The 16,926-nt window shown below is 39.2% G+C and overlaps 3 protein-coding genes across 6 annotated transcripts; 2 read left to right on the forward strand and 1 right to left on the reverse strand.

Moving 5' to 3' along the window:
* The first annotated feature begins 1,131 nt into the window (after positions 1-1,131).
* On the forward strand, positions 1,132-9,883 carry LOC112289679 (uncharacterized). Of its 2 annotated transcripts, none has more exons than XM_090254757.1 (17): positions 1,132-1,462; positions 2,869-3,425; positions 3,717-3,878; positions 4,029-4,094; positions 4,324-4,467; positions 4,739-4,852; positions 5,028-5,129; positions 5,329-5,514; positions 5,663-5,752; positions 5,921-6,055; positions 6,246-6,368; positions 6,605-6,690; positions 6,930-7,320; positions 7,432-7,653; positions 7,951-8,028; positions 8,239-8,628; positions 8,747-9,883. In XM_090254757.1, the coding sequence occupies exons 2-17, from the start codon at positions 3,123-3,125 to the stop codon at positions 9,416-9,418; spliced, it is 3,264 nt and encodes a 1,087-aa protein (XP_090110883.1). In that variant the 5' UTR covers positions 1,132-1,462; positions 2,869-3,122; the 3' UTR covers positions 9,419-9,883. The 2 variants fall into 2 exon arrangements, with proteins under 2 accessions (XP_090110883.1, XP_024390869.1); XM_024535101.3 differs by having other exon boundaries at positions 2,932-3,425.
* An 839-nt stretch (positions 9,884-10,722) lies between these two features.
* Positions 10,723-12,718, reverse strand: LOC112289680 (uncharacterized). The gene is made up of 2 exons (XM_024535103.3): positions 11,832-12,718; positions 10,723-11,264 (listed from the first exon to the last, which is right to left on the reverse strand). The coding sequence occupies exons 1-2, from the start codon at positions 12,527-12,529 to the stop codon at positions 11,093-11,095; spliced, it is 870 nt and encodes a 289-aa protein (XP_024390871.1). The 5' UTR covers positions 12,530-12,718; the 3' UTR covers positions 10,723-11,092.
* Positions 12,719-12,770: 52 nt separating this feature from the next.
* Positions 12,771-14,051, forward strand: LOC112289681 (uncharacterized). Of its 3 annotated transcripts, none has more exons than XM_073537696.2 (3): positions 12,771-12,934; positions 13,237-13,377; positions 13,548-14,051. In XM_073537696.2, exons 1-3 carry the CDS (start codon positions 12,883-12,885, stop codon positions 13,760-13,762), a joined length of 408 nt encoding a protein of 135 aa, XP_073393797.1. In that variant the 5' UTR covers positions 12,771-12,882; the 3' UTR covers positions 13,763-14,051. The 3 variants fall into 3 exon arrangements, 2 of the variants coding, with proteins under 2 accessions (XP_073393797.1, XP_073393798.1); XM_073537697.2 differs by having other exon boundaries at positions 13,572-14,051; XR_016505769.1 differs by having other exon boundaries at positions 12,771-13,152; positions 13,237-14,051.
* Positions 14,052-16,926: the final 2,875 nt, after the last annotated feature.

A 16,926-nucleotide genomic window follows, 5' to 3' on the forward strand; every position in this document is an offset into this window, starting at 1 on the left:
TAGAACATTCTATATCACATACTAAGTGTAATTTAACAAACAACTTAATTACATAGAAGTGACTTAAACTGGATATTTAGAGAATTAAGATAAAATTTTGTACAATATTTTAAAAAGTTTTATAATATTTTGAGCCTTGAATACTACTCTCAACTTTTAATTATTTCAAAACACAACTTACTATTCTAGATTTGAAGTTCAGTTTGTGGATTTAAGCTCAAAATTGTACTTTGCCCATATTAATGTAGAAGAAAATTTAAACTCCTCTCCTGCATTTGATATTGCAATACTAATATTATCTAGAGCATTAATGTGCTTCAATTAATCTACCAGAATGTTATATTGCTTGTTTTGCAATTTTTTCTGGTATCAATACTAATTAAGTGTATTAATTACGACAGTGGTCACAACTATAGTTAAATTAGCCTTTTATACTATTTGTATTCCACAATTCTGTAAATTTCCACTGTAATCACTGGCATGCAAATTTGATTATAACTTGTAATTTGAATCATCTACAATAAAATCTATTTATAATTGTAATATAATGATATCATTTCTTATGAACATGAAGCTTGTGAACATGCAAAATACTTTTTTATATTTTCAAATCATTTCTCTAATCTTCAAAGGAGTAGAATCGCTCAAAGACCATAATCAATGTATTTTTATGTTACCAATTGGGCTATTATTGAGAGAAGAGCATGAGGATATTTTCAAGCGACGATCTTTGCAAACCAATGCCTTGCACCCATCTGTGTGTAATATAACTCAGCTGTCAGTGACACATGGCTAGAAAACACTACCCAAGAAATAACACACAATAGACTTGTGTGTGCAGCTATGGACATTAGTGTCACCTATGGCCGCCCAACCGCAGTTTCATTTTCAAACAAACTTGCCCACACTAAATATACGTCCTGGAGTGTGGATGCACGCCACGTCATCAACCTCATTAATATTGTCTGCTCACAATAGCCGGGTCCTAAAAAAAAGGGATAGATTCCAAATGTGGAAATTCCACAGCGAATAGAGGAGCCACACCTGTTCCGATTCCAGGTGCCGTCAGACAATTACGGCCCCCCGATGTCAAGGCAACATGTCGTGAACCGTGGCCGTTCTGGTAGTGTGAAAAGGACAAGAGTGATGAGAATAGGAGAGATGTATGTTTGTTGCATGAGCTTGTTTCCACTTGTCGCCGAGCTCCCATGCTTGAGATATTCCCCCTGACGCCTGATTCTTCAGTTCTTAAGGGGAGGGGTGCCGATTGTGTTCAGAGTGTGGAAAGTGGCGTACATTTTGATCTTGTTTTGCTTTGCATCTGGTTCGAGCAAGAGTAACGGAACAGTTTCGATCGAGAGGGAGGCGTTCGAATGGCGCCGTTGCAGCTTTTCTAAGGCCTTGCAGTTGACGATTTTAATTGAGATTCAGCAGTCCGTAACTGTCAATTTGTAATTCTGAGGTATGGAGAGGATGACGATTCGGAGGAGGGGGAGAGGTTTGCGTTTTTTTAGAGAAAGTGTAAAGCAGGAGATGTAGTCGTTGCATGCTTCACGTGTACATTGCACCAGAAATGCTTCAAAGAGTGCAGGTCGTTGAAATCACTGTTAGAGTACTGTTTCGGTAAAATGTGAATGCTCTATCTTGGTCGCAATTCTATGCTTGGTGTCGTTGCTTACCTCGGTTACTCCTCTAGCTAGTGAAAGCATTTATAGCTATTCGTGTTCTTTTTTGCCACGGCCTTTCTATTTGCCGTTACATTAGTGCTCGTCGGGTTTGAAGAAGCCATCGGGCATGGGTTAAGTGCAGTCGTTTGGAGCTTCATCGGTTTTATGCAACGATCTTTTACTGTCTTGAGTTTTTTCTCTGCTTGTCCTGTGGTGTAGAGTAGGTCGTTCGTGTTTTTGTACAGCGGTACTGGATATTTGTTGTTCGCATTCGAATTTTGAAAATGTCATAGATTTTCATACGTCTCATAAGCGCGCGACATGCTTCGAGTCCGTTTTTTTGCGAATCACATAGACGAGCTGCTATAAATGCAAGAGCAGACTACGGTTTTCTGGATAATCAAGGGGCTACGTACCTCTGAATGAAATTTCTTGATCTACTTTTTCCACTCCAGTTTCTGCCTTCCTAGCTATGTGTATTTTCCCTCTTACAGTTCATCAGCCCCCCTAAACCGTTGTGGAGAAAACGAAGTTGTGGTTGCTCTTGCACCCGCTTGAAGCACAGTGAATTAAGGTGTTTAATTTGACCTCTTTATTAGCGCCTCATGTGCTTGGCACAGTGGTCCAATCCCATTCACAGAATCTACTCATTAGTAGTATTTAACTCGATCACTCAATTTTTAATAACTCGCTTGAAGGATTGTTCGGCTTAAATAAATACATTGTCCTTCCTTCCCTGCTTGAACAAATTGAGAGCGGTTGTGCTGCTGCTCTGACATCGATGACATGCTGTTCGCCTCATCTTTTTGACCTCAAAAGTTTCTGCACGGGGCGACATCGAATAATAATGTCATCTTATCTGCTGCTATCTAAAATTCTTGTAATACTTCTCAAAGAAAGTTTAATTAGAAGGTAATACTTGGGCTAGGAACCGTGTAGTAGATGGATACGCTGCATTATAATGTAGAGCCAAATGTGCCATAGGTCCACATGTAGTGTGTGCCATGCTGAGCAAGTGTTCCTATGTTATGATTTGAATATCGTTACCCCCAGAATTGTATGGCTTGCGATTAGAATCTTGTTAGCTTCTTTTGTTGACATCAAGTTATGTTTCAATTGTCTCTACCAAACATGAATCATTTCGATCCTTGCAATCTGACCGCTTTGGGCTTGTACTGAAGAAGTTTTGGTAACGTCTCAGATGTTCTGGCCAACTGTGTTGCACTCGATTTCATCTTACTAAGGCGGTGGAAGTGCTTGTCAGGAATCCCATCAAATTTAGGAGTTATTATCTCTGTAGTGTTTTCGTGCTTTCTTGGGCGAATTCATATTGCGCTGCACTGGAAGTGGTATGGCGTTGAGCATTAGATAATCAACTGTCGGGTAATTGAAGCTATCTGTTGCCAAAGCAGTGACGCTTGCGCAACGAAGCAACTTAGTTCGTCCCCTTTAAGGATGTTGAAGATATTTGGACTTGGTCATCACACAGACGAGAAACATGAGGACAGTCATGTCACAGAGGACATGGAGACCGAAATTCCTGTAGTTGTTCAGAGTACTCCTCCAGTGTCTTCAAGTATACGCAACAATGTGGCAAGGGGTCCTGCACGACCTCTTCGACTTGTATATTGTGACGAGGGAGGGAAGTTTAGAATGGATCCCGAAGCAGTCGCTGCATTGCATCTCGTCAAGGGACCCGTTGGCGCTGTTTCTGTATGTGGTCGAGCTCGTCAAGGCAAAAGCTTCATCTTGAATCAGGTATCCCTTGTGACACTGTCAGATTTCAGAAATTTTCAATGTTGTATGTCTCTTTTTCAGAACCCCAGTTAGGGCCCTAGTATTGTGATTATTATTACTTGCTTCAAAATCATGGACACTCTCCATGCTGGTGTGCTGTCCCGCTCGTTGCATTTTTGTCAGTATGTGTAACGTAAGTTTGTAAGGTTGTCTGTAAATTTCAAACGGAAATGATGAGTTGTATCAGTTGGACACGGCTTTGACTTTTAATCGTAATTCGGGCGTGAACAATGAACGTTTGATCAAAATCAGCTGCTAGGACGAAGCAGCGGGTTTGAAGTTGCGTCTACCCAGAAGCCCTGCACCAAGGGACTTTGGATGTGGAGTGCACCCGTTAAGCGAACAGCTCCGGATGGAAGTGAATACAACCTTATTTTGCTAGATAGTGAAGGCATTGACTCTTGGGACCAAACTGTAAGTCCACAAAAAAAATTCTGGTACTCTTTTATGTTTACATAAACTTGCGTTGATTTAGTTGAAAGTCGACCTTTGAAATTCCCCGTAAAATATTTATGTCCGTCATGGAACTCATTAAATGCTTCGGCGCTTGTACACATAATGCAGGGGCAATACAGCATGCAGATCTTCTCGTTAGCTGTACTGCTCTCAAGTATGTTCGTGTATAATCAGGTAAATCTTTGCGCACAAAGTCTATTCCTGCAGTTGTTCTATTGATGTATACCTTTTCGACTGTCATTCACTCCAATTTTCCAAAATTGTTGACCAAATCTTTTGTACCTTGAATCGGAGTACCAGGTTAAGCAATAGCCTACTTACATTTAAGAGTCAATTAAATTAAACTAATTATCAAATGTTCTGTTTTTGTTCGGTTGACAGAATTTTAAGTCGTGGCTTGCAGATGTTTGGTATTGATGAGGCAGCACTAGACAATCTGTCTCTGGTCACTGAAATGACTAAACACATTCGAGTACGAGCTTCTCATGATGTAACCTCACCAGATGAACTTGGCCGGTTTTCTCCAAGTTTCCTTTGGCTCCTTCGGGTATGATATATTAATATAATGCTTCCAACACAACTCACCTTGCGTGGCTGAAGGATGATACCCTGCTTTACGTTTGAATCATCACTTGATACATCTTACTGATCTTAGAGTATGGTAGTGACCAGTCTTCACGATTATCTAATCCTCATACGAGTTAGTTGCAATTTCATGCTTCCTGTATTCCTATATTCGCTTCTGAATTAAAAAAAAAAAAAAACCGCGTGGACTTCTACGTAAATCATTTCTTATTTGGTTATGCATGGTGTATCAGGACTTCTACTTTGAACTTGTCGATGATGGGCATAAGATCAGTCCTAGAGATTATCTGGAGTCGACACTTCGGCCTATTCCAGGAACTGGAAAAGCTGCCGCAGCAAAGAATGAGGTCGTCATTTACTCTTACGATAGACGATTAATGTACCTTCCTAGTTTTGCGTTTTGTGTGATTTACGGAGAGCTAAATTTTGGCACTCTCAAAGTTCAATAGGTTGCTTGGTGGAGCCTCCTCGTGGTGGATATTGAAAATTGTCTGATCCAGGGGTGATCTATCGTAAATTCAGATTCGAAGCTCCATCAAAGCATTGTTTCCAGATCGTGACTGCTTCACTTTAGTGCGTCCCTTGGAAGAAGAGCATCAGTTACAGCACCTTGACGAAATCCCGGTAATTGAGGAAAAATTCTCAAACTTGTTAGTTCAATGGTATGTATTCTGTAGCGCATCCTAGGTCGAGCAGAGCGGGTGTTGATTGTTGGAAGATTTTTGTAGAGATGGATTTTTTGTGTTTATCGTTTGTAACGCGTTTAGTGGTTGATGACCAATGCTTTGTTGACTTTAATGTTTTTTTTGTGTGTTATTTGCAGATGGACAAACTGCGTCCGGAGTTTCGGGCCGGATTAGATAAGTTGACAAAGTACATTCTTGACAGGGCAGGACCTAAACAGCTCGGATCAATAACATTGACGGGGCCTATGTTTGCTAGCCTCACGCAGTCATTTCTTGATGCAATCAATTCTGGGGCCGTGCCAACAATAGCTAATTCTTGGCAGGTTGATCTTTATCCACAGACACCCATATAAAATGATGCCTAGATTCACTGTCGGTCATGATGGAAGTCGATACAAGCCTCTACGTGAGATTCTCTGTAAATGTCTTATTCCGAAATGTTATTGACTAGAAATTGTTTATCTGTTTCAGAGTGTAGAAGAAAGTGAATGTCGACGTGCCTACGAGTTGGCTGTGAAAACGTACAGCGAGGATTTCGACAAAACGATTCCGCCCGAAGAGGTGTGACGCTGCGATTTTGAGTGTCGCTATTCATTATTGTCTAGTTATTTGAACCACGTCTTGATATTTGCAGTCACGAATTTTTTTCGTCCTGCAACTAAACCCATAAATTGTATAGAAATGTGAGCATGTTATGTGAATGATGTTAATTTGTCATGTCTGTGCCAGGCTTTGTTGCAAGAGGCTCATGAAGAAGCTTTTCAAGCAGCCTTGAACACGTTCAACATTGAAGCTGTGGGCGGAGGAACATTACGAAAGAAGTATGAGAAGGAACTTTACAATACAGTAAAAAAACAGTTCGAGGTTAGTGTAACATGTTCATGCGACACTTGCGACCAATCCTCTGTGATTCTCTAGATGCTGCATCGCTGATTTATGAACCCGAAATTTAGTCATATTGACAGCAGATATAGAGGCAATTTGTTTAGTTTTTTTCTAAAGCATGCAAGACCTATGGATGATAAAACTGGTGAAACATCGGCGGTTTTCTCAGAGCCACAAACGCAAATTACTCATGGAAGCGGAGCTTCAATGTTTGCGGGCCGCAGGCAGCTTGGAAGAAAGAACGTTAAATGCATGTCATGCACCAAATGCATCTTTTGAGTCTGTTGTTAAGGTATGAATTTTGTACCCGTAGTGTTATTACTCCTCATTCGAACACATATCACAATTCTCGTTTTATTATTATCTTTCTTATTGTTATTTTGACATTACTGCTTTAGTACTTTGGGGCAGCTCAATTGTAGCTACTTTTGGTGTTTAAGATTCATGTTGAGATTCTCTAAATGAAGACCTTGAAGTGTTTGTCTTAATAGAGATCTTATTTGTGGTCGACTTGAATGTTACATGCAGGTGATAGATGGTCTGGTGGCTGAGTATGAGGTATCGGCAGTTGGATCTTTCAAGTGGCAGAAACTTGTTAAATTTTTGCGAAATAGGTTTGGATTCCCCATCAACTCTCAAACGCTATCCAATTTTTCTTACATGAATTTCATTTAGAACTCGGAGAGTGAAGTGTAGTTTACTTGTAAATCAGCATTTAGATCTATTTTAATGGATACTGTTGCAATATCGGCTAAGCTGTGTCAATTCTGTGAACTTCTAGTCGAATAAACTTGGTGGCGGAAGATATTCGAAGATATTCACTGCACCTTTTTAACAATTTTCAGCTCCACAGTTTGGCAGGGCCTTTAGAAGACCTCGTGAAGCGGGAAAAGGATACGATTAGAGCAGAATATTCAGCATTAGAGTTACAGATCAAATCTATGGAGGAGAAGTTTGCTTTCGGGCACAAACAAGTGGAATCTGCTCAGAAGGATGCCCAAGATTGGAAGAAGCGTTACGAGTCGTCGGTCAATGACGCCAAGAAAAGCTCAGAGAGTGCTGCTACACAGCACGCCATTATGCAAAAGAGGATCACGACGCTGGAGGAGAGACACACTACAATCACATCTCAGATGGATGAAATCAAGAAGGAAGCATCTGAATGGCGATCCAAGTATGAGCAACTGTTGAATGAACATCGGATGGAGCAAGAAAGGAGTGCGGCTGAAAACAAGCTTGTTCTGGTAAATGGGTCTCAGCTATCATACATCGATTCTGCATTTTGAAAATACTCGTAGTTTTATAAGAAGCAGTATCTTACATCAAGGTTATTATTTGTGCTGTTTGCGATGCAGAATCGATGTACGATCTCTGAGACTCGTTTGGCAGCAATGCGAGAGCAGTTGGAGGCTAGTAAAGAGGAAGCCACCGAATGGAGACATAAGTACGAAACTGTAGAAGCAGATACTAAAGCTGCTATTGAAAGGGCCAACGTTTCGAAGGATAGGGCTCTGAAACAGGCACAGCTTCGGGAGGATGCGCTTCGGGCAGATTTTGCTGCTGCCGTTGCACTAAAGGTACTCGGACACATTATTTCAGTGCATTCGTTGCTTCAACATGTGATTTGGTTATTAGTCGGTGATTAATGTCCTCGTGTGTTATCAATGGAAGGCACGATATTGAGGAGTTGACGACCAAGGCACGATACATAGTTCCTGTTATCGTGGTTCTGCAAATAACGATCTGTTTAAATGTCTTGCACTTTATTGATCCTAATGCAAATGCAATTCAGTGATTCATTTCACATTTGACTCAACTTATTCCACTGACTTGGTGTCTTCTAACACTAAAATTCTTTCATTGTTTGCCCGTAGGATGGTGAGATAAAAGACTTGCACTCCAAGTTTGAGCGTGGAGAGCGTCAAATAGCTATCCTATCATCTCGCCTTCATGTAAGTATGTGTCACGATTAGGTCCAATGACCTACACGTGAAGTAAAGTACTTCCAGAAGTAAATATTGCACAACTCTTGGATGTAAGCGATTGGAGTCTAAATTATACATTTGCATTCCTGCACAAAGAATGAGGCGAAAGTGAGGATATACACAACAAATTGTGGGGATGTGTACATTTCATGAATCCCTATTCTGTGGTGGATGCAGGAACAAGAGGTAAAGCTTACAGGTCAAATTGAGGAGTTGATGACCCTGAAAACCGAATTGCAGCATTCACATACTGAACTCGAAACAAAGACATCTACGATAGTGACATTACAAAAAGACCTCGAAACAGCATGTCAAGACAAAGTACATGCTGAGCAACGAATGGCTGAGGTTATGAAGCGAATGGAGGAGACTGAACGGCTCTGGAAAATTGCCGAGAAGAGGGAAAAATATGCGTCCGAAGCTGTGGAGAAAGCTCGGAACGAATTATCAGCAATACAGAGGGAAAAATCGGAGTCTCAAAGACTGGCTTCTGAAAGACTAACAACTATTGAGCGTTCAGAACGGAGGTGTGATTCTCTTGAACGTGAGAGAGTTGAGCTTACTCAGGTATCACTAATGTCGACTGGACAAATATTCTAACATTAAACTCTTGTCATGACGTTTTATTCCTTGACATTTCATGAAAATTATCACAGAAGCTGATACATGCAATGTGGGTGCTTAGACGCTCGAGCATGTAAAAATATCCGAGAAGGATGCGCTCTCCCGAATAACAGCGCTTGAACTTCGTATTGAAGAGCGAGAAAGAGAAATGGAGAAGCTTCTGGATGCTTCAAATGAGCAGAGGCTCAAGACGGTGGAATCCTTTGAGGCCTTATTAGACAGCGAAAGAGCAGCAAAAATGGAGGCTTCCAGTCGTGCCGATAAGCTCTCGGCCCAGTTAACAATTGTGCAAGGAGATCTTGACGCTCTTCAGACGCAACTTATGTCCGTCCGGAACCATGAAACTGCATTGGATACAAAGCTGAAGTCATATACGGATGTGTCAACCATCTCCCCCAGTGAACATACAGTTCGTATCAAAAGGATGCGAATTGAGAAAACGTCAGAGGTGGGGGACATGGAAATCGACAAACACAATTTACAATCATTGATGAGGGGTATAACAGACAATATCAGCAGCCGTGAAGAAAACCACGAAGGCCATAATTCAAATGAAGACATGAATGATAATAACACATCAATGACGACTGAAGATTATCACAAATTCACTGTGGCAAAGCTGAAACAAAAACTGACTCAAGCTGGGCATGGAGAAGAAGTAGCACAACTCAAGAGCTCTGCGACAAAGAGAGATATAATTGCTTTGTACGAAAAGCTCATGTTCCCCAATTAATCTTTAATATTTCGTGGGCGCGCCTAATCTGTAACAATCTCAATGCAGGCTCTTGTTCGCCGAGAAATTCCGTTTAAGACTGCTAACCGTGCAATTCTGGTATATAAATTTCCCAGTTGTGCTGATACAAGTACAAATCGCTTTTTTGCAACAGTTGCAAGCTCTGCAACAGAGTGAAACTGATAATTATTCGACAACTGCTTCCTTTGATGTTCTTTGTTATCTATCACCACCACTCACATTACATAACACTAGTAAAGTTTCTGTAGCTTGGTTACCGTGTCCCAGTCACTAAGCAGTTGGATAGGATACTCTTGGTTGCGGAGGTAAATGAGATAGAAGATTCAGTCCATCTATTGAGTACAGTGCAAAGTGGGAAAATGAAATTTCGATAATAGAGCTTGAGTTGACAAACACCGATGTAATATAAATATTTCATTGTGTGAATAAACTATTTTCCCTTCCTATGTGTTGATTTTTCAACTCTCAAATTTTAAGAATTATCAGTAGATGCTGAAAGTACTCGTACAACCGCTGCTCCATTGTTAGAAGATTTGCTGATTTTGAGCAATTTGAGCACAGTTATAAAATGTGTCCACATTTTGTGCTATGCATATAAAATATATGCTACCTGCACATGGTTGAAAGTTGAACAGAGAACATGCTCTTTTGATTACCTTGAATGAACAGAAAACTCGAAACATCTTACAAGCAAAATCTTGCAACTAGAAATACTAGATAAATTCGTGTAACTTTGGATATGTTCACAGGTGGAAAAGCAAACTCGTTTTATAATGAACTAGTCCTAATTCGACAAGATAGTTTATCAATACAGAAGCGAAAGAGGTTGACATTCAAATAAGTTCAACCTAAATTGCAATTAAACGCAGAATTTAATGAAAAAAACACAAAGATGGAATGAAGGGAAGAATTTAAGCATGCTCATACTTGAAATTATACATGTAATCGCGTTCAAACTAGGAAATCTTATTACACTAAACAACTGTTTTCGACACACACGTTTTTGAAACAATTGATTTCGACACAATCGATGTGCTCATTTGAGCAGACGGCCACTTTTCCAATTCCGATATAAGACTGTTGAAATTGCTCCCTGTAAAACCCAAAAAACTAGCAATAACACACACAAGCACCTGACTTCGTGGATTAGAAGTGAAGATGATATTAGTAATCTCTCTGATAAGTCGAAACTGACCCTGCATGTACAAAATATCACAAAACGACTTTATAAACATCCATGGCCATACAAAGCTTGCAAGAAACTCCCGACATTGAAGTGAATATAAATGAAGAGGGTGTCTGATCAATTAGCTGGAATAGTTTCTTTCAAGTTCAGCGCGTCACCAAGAAATCACAGGTGCGATTGTACAGCTTTTCAGAGTTCTCAATGATACAACTGGAAGCCACAAAATACTGAACTAGCAACCAGATGATCAAATTATTGCTAGGCCTGCGCCACAGCCCGATACCTGGAATGCCTCAAGCTGAGCGCAAAATACAACCATTGGGCGCACATTCATACCTGGGACACAGACGATTCACACGAACATCTACGGTGAACCCTCCCAAAATGCATCTCTCCATGCTCAACTAAGCCACATAGTGAATTCCAACGACATGGAGAGCTAAGCGGATACATCCGAACTATTAGGCTTATCTTGTAATCTCCTTCTTCTTAATAGCAGCAATTTGCAATCCAGGGTTCAAACCCTTAGGGCATGCTTTAGCACAATTCATGATGGTGTGGCACCGGTACAACTTGAATGGGTCGTCTAGAGCCTCAAGCCTTTCCTTTGTAAATTCGTCCCTGCTGTCTGCAATCCATCTGCAAACGTAGTATTCAAAAGCTAGGTTAGACAAACATCTCAACTAGGTAGACTTCTGCAGCATAAACTTCAACACATTACTCTAATCTTGAGTTTTATAAGAGGGTGTGTCTTGAAGTGCCTCGACAGAAGAAAGGAGAAGGGTTTGATGTTCGTTCGACCGTATCTCGTGGAAAATAAAAACGCAAGATGATGAGATTTACGTCCCCCTGTCTGTTCCTACTTTTTCTTTGATGGCCTTTCCTAATCACCTCACAAGACGAAAACATCTGGTTGAATTTTTCAGATAGTTTTCACCGGCCAAGAATAACAGGGAGCTAAAGTGAACAATGAACCTCAAAAACCTACGGTCACATCAGCAGTCCTGCAATAGATAATAAAATGCTGTAACCGAAATCCATACAGTTACTGATCATCACGACTACCCTAACTCAATCAAGAAAAAATGGAGATTGTATCCCGTTTCAATGATTGGCAACACTCAGAGGAAGACATGGTACGAGTCTCACTTCAGACGACTATAACAATCATAATTTCAAAGTAGACTGTGCGGAAGCAACGCAAACCTGTGAGCCTGCAACAGAGCAGCTGGTCCCAAATACTTGTCGGGATTCCACCAGTAACTAGGGCAGGAGGTAGTGCAGCATGCACACAAGATGCATTCATACATGCCGTCCAGCTTGAGTCGGTCCTTCTTCGTCTGAAGATACTCCTTTCCTCCGGGCGCAGGCTTCTTGGTCTTCAGCCAGGGCTCAATACTCTTGTACTGCGAATAAAATTGCGTCATGTCGACGACAAGGTCCTTAATCACATACATGTGCGGGAGAGGGGAGATTATGGTCTCCGACTTGGGATCAGGCTCAATGGGCGTCAAGCAAGCAAGGCCGTTGCTGCCGCCGATGTTCATTGCGCAAGACCCACAAATTCCCTCCCGGCAAGACCTCCGGAATGTCAACCCAGTATCGATCTCGTTCTTGATTTTGATCAACGCATCCAAAACCATAGGCCCGCACTCGTTCGTGTTGATGGAATACGTCTTCAGGTAGGGCTTCTCACTGCTGTCAGGGCTCCACCGGTAAATTGAAAACTTCTTAATGTTGGGCTCCTTCGTGGCGGTGATTCCAGGCGATGGGTCGGATTGCTCCGTGGAACTCTTCAAGGCGGTTGAGGACGCCGAGGTCGTCGACACAGAGCGCAGAAAATAAGAATTCAAAATGCCCTTCGCCCTCCCAGAGGCCGATGCGGCCCTCGTTATCGCTGCCATGGCTCTACAAACTTCTAAATCCACCACCACTCACCAACTCCGGTCTCCTCCTCCTCCAACTCCAAAACCCAACTCTCAAAACGCAAAATATCACCGAATGCCTGCAGTGACAAAGAAATGAAATAGAACTCAACTACCCAAATGAACCTGGATGCTCAAAGGAATTCTGGACCGACAGAGGCTGCGATCGACACCGTAATTAAGATACGGCAGAAAGATCAAAGTGCTTACTATGCTTATCGAATAAGGAAGCCTCTAGGCTTGTGTCCAGAGGCGTCTTTCTTTTCTTTTCTTTTTTAAGGAAGTAGGTGAACGTGAGGGATGTGGCACTTGAGGATCTGACGGTTCATAACATGACTACGACGGTGTCTTCTTTACAAAATTGGGAGGACGGCGATTGCCCAGGTACAGTGGGTTCGTCCACGATGTCGACGACGACGAAGAAGAAGAACACCGCATCCATCCAGAAACTTTCTCGTTTCCTATGACGACCATCTTGACATGGTTCCATCTTCAGATGGATGCGTGACGTAGCTTTGGTCGCACCCGAGATTTCTGCCCTGAACAAATTGAGCTTCCGTATCAGCTTTGTGACAGCTTGAGCACCTTCACAAACAGCCCCCGTGTGCACCATAGAACCATTCGTTGAGTCTCTCTCTTTCTTCCCCCCTTCTTTCTTTCACTCTACTTTTCTTACTTTCTTTCAGGTGATGCAAGGTTTAAAAAGGCCAACTACTTGACGAGGAGTTCGGCAAGAGAAAACGCGACGGAAAGGCGGTTTGCTGAGATCGATGGACGGAATCCTCACATGTGCGCGGCACAAGGCGAAAATTCCCTCCCAATGACAGGTATCGCACCGTTTACGATCACATATGTGCCCTCCTCGTTACAGATATAGCGCACAGGATAACAATCAATCTGATCAAACCTTCCTTGCAACGAAATGCTTGCCTACTGCCACCAGCTACGTCAAACGCCCTCTCCGCTCCGTTACATTTGCATTGTTCATCGTCTACAGTGACATTCGTGAGCAAAAAAACAGGAATCGGCGATGCGCTTGAAGACGAAGTCAGCTTGCAGTGCCAATACTACCACCATGCTTACAGATTTCTGCATAATCTTCAAGCATGTCACTCAATTTGGGACAACACATGGAGCGAGCATGGCATGAAACCTCAAGTTTATTGCCATTGCGAAACAGTGAGCATTGGAGGCGTCAGAAACCTTACGTGAAGAGGCTTGGAATTAGGGTTTCCAGAAGCACATTGTAGTTTCCAACTGTGGATATATTTTTGTGTGGGTTGTGGTCAGTGATACTGTTCTGTTGCCAGAATATGCACTTGCTCAGAGTGTGTTAAGTAGTGAAGGTGAATATGAGCTTTGATGGAAAATGGGCTTTGAAAGTGGCTCTTGATTCGGTACATCAAGACATCTTTTGTACTTCTCGTACATATTGTTCAATTAGTGCAATTGACATTGTTCACACATATTGTAAAAGAATCATACACAACCATAGATAATTTGTTAATGCTAATATTAGTTTTACTCTTTTATACATCAAGCTACAGAACTGCATCGCTTTGGAACATAAACCTCAATACAATCTTTCTTTATTTGCTTTGATAGATTTTTTTTAGATAACCCATTGTAGACTCTATCACCACATTTGGATGGATAGGATGTATGGTGAATTTGGTTTCAACTTATTTAGATTATTGTCAAGTCTTGTCAAAACAATAATTTAATGGTATATCATGAATTCACCTCCACTTTACGATCATTGGTATATTCTTTCTAAGACTACTTTTTATCTTCATAGATAATTTCATATTTCACCCATTTGTCAATTTTTAATATTGTATTTCTTTTTACTTATTTATTTTCAAAGTTTTTTATATTATTAGTCATATTAACTTTAAAATCACTACTGTAATTGCTCAAACACTATTTGCAAATGCCTAGCATGTTCTTGGAGGTTGCTTCTAAAGATAATAACATTATTAATATAACATTTGCCAAATAATAAGCAGATTAAGATTTGGTCCATCACCCTTTAAAACTTAGCTGGTGTGTTCTTGAGACCAAATAAATGATATTTCTAATAATAGAGTTAATCCTTGCCATTATGATTAACTCTGCAAAATGTTATCTTTATCTAATTATCTACCAAAAACTGCAACTAATAGTAACCTCATTGCAAATTAAGAGTACTAATTATTCAAGAAAATTCTACTATATCAAATAATTTCTTTGGTGTAAACATTGGATACAAATATGACTTGGTCTTATAATTAACTAAGGAATAATATCCATACATTCATTTTTCTCTCTAACTTCTAAATACATCCTTCTTAGAAGGCATAATTATAGCATAAGCATACATAGCATTAGATGACTCAATTAAACTAGCGGCCAATAATTCTTAATATTAAGTCTCAACACCAAATTTCTACAATAGAATAAATTAATAAGGTTGTAAAAAGATTAGATGGCTATTTTTTAAAATAAATATAGATTTTTTGCCCTTATATTTTTTTAGTTTGTTAAGACTAAAAACAAAATAATTGCAATATGAAAAAATATAAATATTTGTATTTTTTGTACTTTGGCATCTATAAGCTGTAATTCCAATTCTAAAAGGCCAATCATCAAACTCTATATTCTCCTTTTCTATCATTAGATCCTTGTTGCATACTAGCACAATCTCTAATTGCTAATCTATAATAGTAGTAACTTCAATGCATCCAACATTCTTACTTACAACTAATGAAGAGACTTCATCTCTATTATTTTTTTACTTAAATTGGCAATGTTTGGATGACACATAGTACCATGTATAAAGATCTATGATAATATCACTTGGACCTCTATTTTTCTAAAGTCTAAGCCAAAACATCAAAAATACATTGAGTGCAAAGCTCTTCTATTACATATTGTTTTAAGCAAAAAAATAATATTGATTCCTCCGTCTCAATGAGTTGTAGTACTATTGCAATCAACCCTTAAAATAAATGGATGATAATGATGATATTGTTGTATAATGAGACAAATGCCACAAACTCAAACCATAGTATTGAAATGGATTATTTGGCTTAACAAGGAGTAGAATTAATCCTTAGTGAGGTCATGAATTATTGTAATGCTAATAATAAAGTCCATAATTTATTCTTGCTCATCAATAATATGCTCTTTATAGGTTTGGAAAGTAGCATTTTAAATCATACCTACATTGATGACCTACCATATGTCTTTATATATGTATTTACCATCCTTGCAAACCTTTGTTCAAATATTTTTTATAAGAAGTTACATTTAAAAAAAATACACCTTAGTGATATTAATTGATTAGATCAACTTCATCAAATCTGCAAAGAGATTAAAGTAAGAATTATTTAGCATGCAATCAACTTCAATACATGAATGACCTTAGAAAGACCACCTTCTAATAAGTAGGTCCATATAGCTTCACCTTCGCAAGACTTCATTACTAATGAGAGTAATATCTTATAAGAGTTTGCCAAAATAATTATGAATAACATAAAAAAAATACTAATTGTTCATAGTAAAGAACCAACAACCTTTGCAAGTGATATTTGATAATACGATTAAGTGCAAGTCTATTATCTAGTCTCTAAGTTGGCCACTAAATTGGTACCAATGCTTGCAAAGTGGTCCACAAGAGTAATTTGTTTATTTGACAAATGCCATTAAATAGGCTAAATAAAAGAAAAAAAATATAAATGTATTGATACATCTAAGAATCTCAACAATATAATAATATCTTGATACCAATGTAAAAGATCTAAATTAATATTCTAAAGAAGAAGCAAGTCCTCACAATGTTTTGAAGGTACTTTCAAATATGTTGTATCTAGTGGTTCAATAAAACTAGACATAAATGAAATTGTTTCTTCTAATAGGATTGAACTACGTGGTAAATCCTATATCAAAGCATTGCAATCAAAGATAGTTTGTATTGCCAAAATTATAGCCATAGTTGTAAACCTCATCTAAATAAGTTTTTTTTGCCATGACTTATAGATCACTATGGTCTAATCTATGCTTCCTTTTTTTAATTGTCTAAACCAAAATTCAAGAAGTAAAGTACTTATTCATCCACAAAAATATTAAAATTTATGATTCTAATGCTACAAACATATATAATTACTTAGACACATGTCTTGCAAATTAGACAAGTGTTTGAAGTTCTATAGAACATCTTTACATTACTTATAGTTAAATATTATATATGAAGGCAAGAATAAAGGCTTCTTTGTTCTTGTCAATGTCTTTTTTGTCTTTAGTCTTATATCAAGAGCTACTAATTTTTTGTCTTTACTAATAGCTATTTTGGATTAATATTATACCATCTATAAGTAATTATGTATTCATTTGAG

The sequence above is a fragment of the Physcomitrium patens genome, chromosome 12 (assembly GCF_059467195.1).
Source record: "Physcomitrium patens ecotype Gransden chromosome 12, ASM5946719v1, whole genome shotgun sequence".
Taxonomy (NCBI): Eukaryota; Viridiplantae; Streptophyta; class Bryopsida; order Funariales; family Funariaceae; genus Physcomitrium; species Physcomitrium patens.

What these genes read in the sequence shown, in the direction of transcription:
- LOC112289679 (XM_090254757.1), top strand. Translation starts at nt 3,123, where the DNA reads ATGTTGAAGATATTTGGACTTGGTCATCACACAGACGAGAAACATGAG. An exon ending in CAGTAAAAAAACAGTTCGAG is followed by an intron (nt 6,056 to 6,245) that starts GTTAGTGTAACA and finishes CGGTTTTCTCAG; the next exon opens with AGCCACAAACGCAAATTACT. An exon ending in CTTTTGAGTCTGTTGTTAAG is followed by an intron (nt 6,369 to 6,604) that starts GTATGAATTTTG and finishes TGTTACATGCAG; the next exon opens with GTGATAGATGGTCTGGTGGC.
- LOC112289681 (XM_073537696.2), top strand. Translation starts at nt 12,883, where the DNA reads ATGACTACGACGGTGTCTTCTTTACAAAATTGGGAGGACGGCGATTGC. An exon ending in GGAGGACGGCGATTGCCCAG is followed by an intron (nt 12,935 to 13,236) that starts GTACAGTGGGTT and finishes ACTTTCTTTCAG; the next exon opens with GTGATGCAAGGTTTAAAAAG. An exon ending in AAATTCCCTCCCAATGACAG is followed by an intron (nt 13,378 to 13,547) that starts GTATCGCACCGT and finishes CATCGTCTACAG; the next exon opens with TGACATTCGTGAGCAAAAAA.
- LOC112289680 (XM_024535103.3), bottom strand. Translation starts at nt 12,529, where the DNA reads ATGGCAGCGATAACGAGGGCCGCATCGGCCTCTGGGAGGGCGAAGGGC. An exon ending in GCTCTGTTGCAGGCTCACAG is followed by an intron (nt 11,265 to 11,831) that starts GTTTGCGTTGCT and finishes CTACGTTTGCAG; the next exon opens with ATGGATTGCAGACAGCAGGG.